We start from the raw sequence: 8,169 nt of genomic DNA on the forward strand, positions 1-8,169 counted from the left end.
TTTGTAAAACAAATTTTGAAATTAGTGGAGCATAAAAAAAAGTTTAAAAAATGTTAGCTCTAATTTTTTTTTATTTGAGTGGTGAAAAGTGTGTTATTTAAGGAATAAAAAAAATTAGCTGCGGACTCCTGCGGTCCTAAGAGTTATTTAACTTTTTTGGTGATCACCTTTTGAAAAAATATGGCATATTCGCGAAATGGTTAGAAGCAGATGGTCAAATATGTTATGTATACAATTAAATAAGTTATTGAGGGTCAAATAGGAAGGAGAAATTGGATTCAGAACTTAGTAATAATACAATATTTTACATAAAATATGCAATTAAGTGGTCAAAACGTTATTCGAAGGGTAGATATGGGAGAATTGGTTTTAAAATATAGCTTTTAAATAAATTTTCAGTCAGTTTGAAGATTATACTTATTTATCAGATCATTTGAGACATAATCTTATAATCTTAATTTAGAGGCCGCACATGAATTACCTTTGTGGAAAGTTCATAAAGGTGCTAACAAGTCATGCCAACAAAAAATTAGTAGCAGCCCGAACTTTTGTTAAAGCCGAGTTAAATAAGGATTTTATTTAGTATTTTATATTACAATCCGACCTTGTAATATCCTTAAACAGCCATAAAGTAAAGGCCCGAGATTATAATGTGGATGATACTAAATCGTACATTTGGGAAGACAATATATATATATATATATATATATATACATATCTGATGTGTGTTTTGAAAATGTTGTGAATGATAAAAAAATTATTTATTAGTTATTAAACGATATCAAATATCTTTTATATTATAATAAAAATAACAAAAATAAAACTACTATACTTTATTTAGCTGCATATAACGATTTTATAGTACAGAAAGTTAAATTTTTAGGGACTTTTGGTATGGTAGGTACCTGAAATATGGGCCAACAACTAAATTACAACACCTATTACTGTCTTCGCCCAAATTTGATGTAATTTGGACGAAGATATGAAAATTTTCGTGGAATTTGGATAAATATAAACAATTTAAAGGTCCAAAATGCGGATTTTTCAAGACCTTTTGTATGGGAGGTATATCAAAACTTGGCCCAATCTACCCAGTTTTTGGTCCGTTGCTTTATAGGCATAAGTAAATGTAAATTGCCAATTTTCATTGAATTTAGTTGAATATTAAAGATTTTATAGTCCAAAATAGTAAAGTTTTCAAGACCCTTTGTATGGGAGGTATATCAAATGTTGGTCCGATCTACCCAGTTTTTGGTCAGTTGCTTTATAGGCATAAGTAAATGTAAATTGCCAATTTTTATTGAATTTGTTTGAATATTGAAGATTTTATAGGCCAAAAAGGGTGACATTCTCAAGACCCATTATATGGGAGGTATACCAAATCTTGGTCCGACCTATCTAATTTTTTGTCAGTTGCTTTTTAGGCCAATAATAAGCACGTGTACCAAATTTCATTAACTTACGATAACTCCTTCTATTTTTGGCCGCTGTTTATATGAACTCGCGACATAGTGTGACGTGGCCATGGATCCGTGGAATTCAATTATTGTGTTTAGAACATATCCTCCCTCCCGAACATTCGTTGTTGTCGCCAAAGAAAATGCCTTCTCCCATGTCTAAGAAATGTTCACCTTACAATATTGTTTCGCCTTCTTTGGAAAACCCTTCTCCGGCTTTTGCCAACGTCAAAAAACGAGCATATAAATCGTCGCACCCGTCTTCGGATAAAAAAGTTTCTCAACCACCGATACCTATTACCGTCCAGATAGTAATGTACTCTTCGGAACGGCTGTTGTTAATATTGTTCATAATGGGAAAACTTATCCTACTCGAGCCATTATCGATCCGTCTTCTAAGGTATCTGTTGTTCGGAAAACCCTTCTCCGGCTTTTGCCAACGTCAAACAACGAGCATATAAATCGTCGCACCCGTCTTCGGATAAAAAAGTTGCTCAACCACCGATACCTATTACCGCTTGTGCCACTAAAGTATCAATTTTGCCACTTTTTTTGGGCTTTGATACCTTTGTGCCACTATTTTATTTTGATCCTAAATGAGCCACTTTTTGAATTTTTGTGCCACTTTTTTATACATTGTGCCACCTTTTTTTAAACTACATATATTGTAATCTAAACGCTGCATTTAAAACAATGAAAAGCGTCGTACGCTGTCATTTCCAATTAGCGATATCAAATTTGACTACGAACGCTTTTATATTAAGTGATTGTAAGTGGTTCTCGCATGCTCAAAGTTGTCAACATTGTTGTGTTTGTTTATTTCTATAAGACTTTATTGTTACTGTGGAATTCTTTACTTTTCGTTGGCGGGTAAAAATAAAATATTTAAGACAATCGGTTTCTCTAAATTGTTTGCAATTTTATATGGATAGGTAAGTAAAAATTGTACTAAATATATATAAATTGTATGGCATATTGTGGTTGTTTTCAAATAGGTTTATAGTAAAAACAAAAAAATATGATAAACCAGAGCCATCAACATCGCATAAAAAAAGGGTGGACAGCGAGGTTGAGAGTAGTTCGGAGGCGACAGAAAACTCGGGTACAGAATCGGAAGAAATATCTAATCCAAAGCCAAGGAATTGCAAAAGGAAAAAAATATCTAGGTATTATTGCAAGCAATGGGAGCTGCAATACAAATGGATAAAGAAAGACGAAGAGACTAAACGTCCAATTTGTATTGCCTGCAAACAACTATTAGTTAATCAAAAAACGCATATTATTCGACATGGAAGCACAAAAAAACATATTGAAAATTATAAAAAAGCTATCGAATCGGAGAAAATGCAGTTGACGAGTTTTTTACCACAAAACAATAGCCATTCAGTGAATGTTGCGGTGGCAGAAATTAAGCTGGTACTTCGAATGATTATTAACAATCAGTCATACCGATCAATGGACAAACTTGCCAAATTCAATTCCTCCATTTATCCAGATTCGTCGATAGCAAAATTGGTTTGTATATAATTACCGATATATTGATGAGGTAATAATTTACATCACACATTACAGGTGACCTGCGGGCGCACTAAATCAAAACAAGTTGTTCAGTTCCTAGGGCGGGAAGGTTTTCAGCGTATGATTACTAATATGCAGCGACAAATTTTTAGTCTGATTATCGATGAAACAACTGACATTTCCACCGAGAAATGTTTGGTAATGGTTGTCCGACAGTTTGATCAAGATATCGGCAAGACTCGAGATTCTTTCTTTTTATTAGTGCAGCCACCAGGTGGATCAGGTGAAGATATTTGTAATGTCATTATATCTGCCATAGAACAACATAAAATTCCGTTGAAAAATTTTGTGGGAATTTCCACAGATAATGCGTCCAGTATGGTTGGAAAAAATAGAGGTGTAGCAAACTTGTTAAAAGGAAAAGTACCCAACATTTTTCATATTGGTTGTGTTTGCCATTCCATCAATTTGGTGAATTCTTCATCTCTAAAGTGCATTCCCGATAACGTGGAACAGCTGTTAAGAGACATTTTTAATTACTTTAAAAGTGCAAAGAGGCAATCAGATTATAAGGAACTCCAAAGCATTTTCGATGTACCTGAGCACAAGCTTTTAAGATTAAGTGACACTAGATGGCTTTCTTTCGAATCTGTTTCCAGGCGGGTACTTGAACAGTGGTCTGTACTGCAACACTATTTTATAAAAGAACAATTTGAGACAAAATGTGCAAAGCAATTGAAAAAAATACATTCAATTCAAAATGAGTTATCAATAGTAAATAAGATATATTTACATTTTTTAGTTTATGTTCTTAAAATAATGAACACTCTAAACACCTCTTTTCAAAGCGAGTCTTCTCAAATAATATACCTTTGTTCTATGACAAAAGACATTTTACTTCAACTTTTCAGAAACTTTGTAAAAAAGGAATTCATAATTCTTCCTGAAATTTGGACCATTGATTATAAAAATTGTTTTCACATCAAGGATGTGACGCAAATAATTTTGCCACTTTTTTTGGGCTTTGATACCTTTGTGCCACTATTTTATTTTGATCCTAAATGAGCCACTTTTTGAATTTTTGTGCCACTTTTTTATACATTGTGCCACCTTTTTTTAAACTACATATATTGTAATCTAAACGCTGCATTTAAAACAATGAAAAGCGTCGTACGCTGTCATTTCCAATTAGCGATATCAAATTTGACTACGAACGCTTTTATATTAAGTGATTGTAAGTGGTTCTCGCATGCTCAAAGTTGTCAACATTGTTGTGTTTGTTTATTTCTATAAGACTTTATTGTTACTGTGGAATTCTTTACTTTTCGTTGGCGGGTAAAAATAAAATATTTAAGACAATCGGTTTCTCTAAATTGTTTGCAATTTTATATGGATAGGTAAGTAAAAATTGTACTAAATATATATAAATTGTATGGCATATTGTGGTTGTTTTCAAATAGGTTTATAGTAAAAACAAAAAAATATGATAAACCAGAGCCATCAACATCGCATAAAAAAAGGGTGGACAGCGAGGTTGAGAGTAGTTCGGAGGCGACAGAAAACTCGGGTACAGAATCGGAAGAAATATCTAATCCAAAGCCAAGGAATTGCAAAAGGAAAAAAATATCTAGGTATTATTGCAAGCAATGGGAGCTGCAATACAAATGGATAAAGAAAGACGAAGAGACTAAACGTCCAATTTGTATTGCCTGCAAACAACTATTAGTTAATCAAAAAACGCATATTATTCGACATGGAAGCACAAAAAAACATATTGAAAATTATAAAAAAGCTATCGAATCGGAGAAAATGCAGTTGACGAGTTTTTTACCACAAAACAATAGCCATTCAGTGAATGTTGCGGTGGCAGAAATTAAGCTGGTACTTCGAATGATTATTAACAATCAGTCATACCGATCAATGGACAAACTTGCCAAATTCAATTCCTCCATTTATCCAGATTCGTCGATAGCAAAATTGGTTTGTATATAATTACCGATATATTGATGAGGTAATAATTTACATCACACATTACAGGTGACCTGCGGGCGCACTAAATCAAAACAAGTTGTTCAGTTCCTAGGGCGGGAAGGTTTTCAGCGTATGATTACTAATATGCAGCGACAAATTTTTAGTCTGATTATCGATGAAACAACTGACATTTCCACCGAGAAATGTTTGGTAATGGTTGTCCGACAGTTTGATCAAGATATCGGCAAGACTCGAGATTCTTTCTTTTTATTAGTGCAGCCACCAGGTGGATCAGGTGAAGATATTTGTAATGTCATTATATCTGCCATAGAACAACATAAAATTCCGTTGAAAAATTTTGTGGGAATTTCCACAGATAATGCGTCCAGTATGGTTGGAAAAAATAGAGGTGTAGCAAACTTGTTAAAAGGAAAAGTACCCAACATTTTTCATATTGGTTGTGTTTGCCATTCCATCAATTTGGTGAATTCTTCATCTCTAAAGTGCATTCCCGATAACGTGGAACAGCTGTTAAGAGACATTTTTAATTACTTTAAAAGTGCAAAGAGGCAATCAGATTATAAGGAACTCCAAAGCATTTTCGATGTACCTGAGCACAAGCTTTTAAGATTAAGTGACACTAGATGGCTTTCTTTCGAATCTGTTTCCAGGCGGGTACTTGAACAGTGGTCTGTACTGCAACACTATTTTATAAAAGAACAATTTGAGACAAAATGTGCAAAGCAATTGAAAAAAATACATTCAATTCAAAATGAGTTATCAATAGTAAATAAGATATATTTACATTTTTTAGTTTATGTTCTTAAAATAATGAACACTCTAAACACCTCTTTTCAAAGCGAGTCTTCTCAAATAATATACCTTTGTTCTATGACAAAAGACATTTTACTTCAACTTTTCAGAAACTTTGTAAAAAAGGAATTCATAATTCTTCCTGAAATTTGGACCATTGATTATAAAAATTGTTTTCACATCAAGGATGTGACGCAAATATATATAGGTTATGAGGCGGAAAAATTAATTTCTTCAGAAAATATAGCAGAAGAAAATGTTTCTCTAATTAAAGGCAATATACTTAAATTTTATCAAAATGTGTGTGATCAAATATTGTCAAGAATTGATATTAATAACAAAAGACTGAATATTTTAAGATTCTTAGATCCTCTTCACATTAAATCTAAAGAAGATATAGATTATAAAAGTATAGTGACTGAATATAGTTACGTAATAAGCCATCCAGAAGCTTTTATCTATGAATTAAAGTTATTAGAAAGTAAGTCAAATGATAAATTATATGAAAACTTATTCGCAAAAACGAATATTGAACTTTTTTGGAATGAAGTTGGAAATTTAAAAAACAATCTAAATGAATATCTATACCGTAATGTGTATCAGTTTGTTGTATATGTTTTTACTTTGCCTCACAGCAGCGCTTGTGCTGAACGAGTTTTTTCAAAACTGACGAATATGAAAAATAAATTAACAAATAGGTTGAAAATAGAAACTTGCCACTTCATGTTATCAGCAATTAATTTAGTTGAGTGTGAATTGGAAGATTGGAATCCTAGTAATGATCTCATTCAAAAATATAGAAAAGAAGTCACAAATAAATAATAAAAATTAATGTTATTTTAATAACTTTATTTTATCAAAACATATGATTTAAAATGATATGATTTAATTATTTTTTAATATGCAATATGTACATACATATATTATTACTTTGTCGTATTACATATAGATGAATTAGTTGTTTTGTTCTAAACTGTTATTTTTTTTTTAAATAAAATGTGAAATAAATTGTGTCACTTTCTGTGCCACCATTTTAAATTATATGTGCCACTTTTTTTAAGAAATGATACTTTTTGTGATACTTTTTGAAAAATTATTATAAAGAAAATCGAAAGTCGATCTTGAAAAGTCGAATTTGCGATTTTCTCAAATGTCAAAAGTCGACATCGACTTTTAGACTTTTCAATACGAAAAGTCGATTAATCGATTAGTCGAAAGTCGATTTACTTATCCCTACTGACCAATATAGAAGTCCAAAGCGGTTCCTTTTAGAAGACCAAAAAATCCAATTGGAATTCTATAAGAAATCCAATTGGAATTATATAAGAAATCCAATTGGTATTCCAATTGGTCTTCTTTGACAAAATCATATTGGCCTTCAATAATATTTCCAATTGGCCCTCTGTGATTTTCCAATTGGTTTTCTATTATATTTCCCATTGGTCTTCTATGAGATTAACAACTGATCAAATATAAGATTTCGAATTGGTCTGATGATATAAGAAGTCCAATTGCTCCTAAATAAGAACTCTTCTATAAACATTCCAAATTCGTTTTCGACTAAAAGAATACGAATATATGAACACCTGTTTGTATCAAATAAGAATTCCACTGAATCTTCTAATTGGTCCTCCGATTGGTTTTCTATGAGATTTTCACTTGATCTTCCAACTGGTCTTCTGATTGGTATTCTTTGAGAATTTCAATTGATTTTCTATGAAAACTCCAATTAGTCTTCTATGAGAAGTCCAATTGATATTTTATGAGAAGTCCAAATAATCTTCTATGACAAGTCCAATTGATCTTCAATGAAATTTCCAATTCGTATTCTTTAATCGGTTTTCTATGAAAAGTCCAATTGGTCTTCTATGAAAAGTCCAACTGGTCCTTTATGATAAGTCCAATTGGTCTTCTATGTGAAATTGATCTTTTATGTGAAATTCGATTACTATTCTATGAAAATTCCAATTGGTCTTCTATGAGAAGCCCTATTGGTGTTCTCTGAGAAGTCCAATTGGTATTCTTTCAGAAGAAAATTCCAATTGGTCTTCTATGAAAAGCCCTATTGGTGTTCTCTGAGAAGTTTCATTGATCTTCTATGAGAAGTCCAATTGGTGTTCTTTCAGAAGCCCTATTGGTATTCAATGATATTTCCAATTGGTCTTTTGTAATTTTCCAACTGTTCTTCTACTTGAAATTCAATTGGTCATATAAAGTCCTAAAAAAGGTGTCCAATTGGTCTGTGTATGACAAAAGTCAAATTGGTCTTCTTTGAGAAGACCAAATGTTCTACTAGAAATCTAATTGGTATTCTACGAAAAGAAGTCCAATTGATCTGTTATGAGAGGCCTAATTGGTGTTCTATGAGAAATCGAATTGGTTCTCTATGAGAAAACGAATTAATTTTCTA

At 32.0% G+C, this 8,169-nt stretch overlaps 2 protein-coding genes across 2 annotated transcripts; both read left to right on the forward strand.

Moving 5' to 3' along the window:
* Positions 1-1,981: 1,981 nt before the first annotated feature.
* On the forward strand, positions 1,982-4,040 carry LOC133328249 (uncharacterized). The gene is made up of 3 exons (XM_061536801.1): positions 1,982-2,389; positions 2,453-2,972; positions 3,030-4,040. The coding sequence occupies exons 1-3, from the start codon at positions 2,382-2,384 to the stop codon at positions 4,038-4,040; spliced, it is 1,539 nt and encodes a 512-aa protein (XP_061392785.1). The 5' UTR covers positions 1,982-2,381.
* A 217-nt stretch (positions 4,041-4,257) lies between these two features.
* Positions 4,258-6,599, forward strand: LOC133328240 (uncharacterized). Its single transcript, XM_061536789.1, has 3 exons — positions 4,258-4,372; positions 4,436-4,955; positions 5,013-6,599. The coding sequence occupies exons 1-3, from the start codon at positions 4,365-4,367 to the stop codon at positions 6,579-6,581; spliced, it is 2,097 nt and encodes a 698-aa protein (XP_061392773.1). The 5' UTR covers positions 4,258-4,364; the 3' UTR covers positions 6,582-6,599.
* Positions 6,600-8,169: the final 1,570 nt, after the last annotated feature.

The sequence above is a fragment of the Musca vetustissima genome, unplaced genomic scaffold (assembly GCF_032173495.1).
Source record: "Musca vetustissima isolate MV318-11 ecotype Yass unplaced genomic scaffold, APGP_CSIRO_Mvet_v1 utg92886, whole genome shotgun sequence".
NCBI lineage: Eukaryota > Metazoa > Arthropoda > Insecta > Diptera > Muscidae > Musca > Musca vetustissima.

What these genes read in the sequence shown, in the direction of transcription:
- LOC133328249 (XM_061536801.1), top strand. An exon ending in ATTCGTCGATAGCAAAATTG is followed by an intron (nt 2,973 to 3,029) that starts GTTTGTATATAA and finishes CACACATTACAG; the next exon opens with GTGACCTGCGGGCGCACTAA.
- LOC133328240 (XM_061536789.1), top strand. An exon ending in ATTCGTCGATAGCAAAATTG is followed by an intron (nt 4,956 to 5,012) that starts GTTTGTATATAA and finishes CACACATTACAG; the next exon opens with GTGACCTGCGGGCGCACTAA.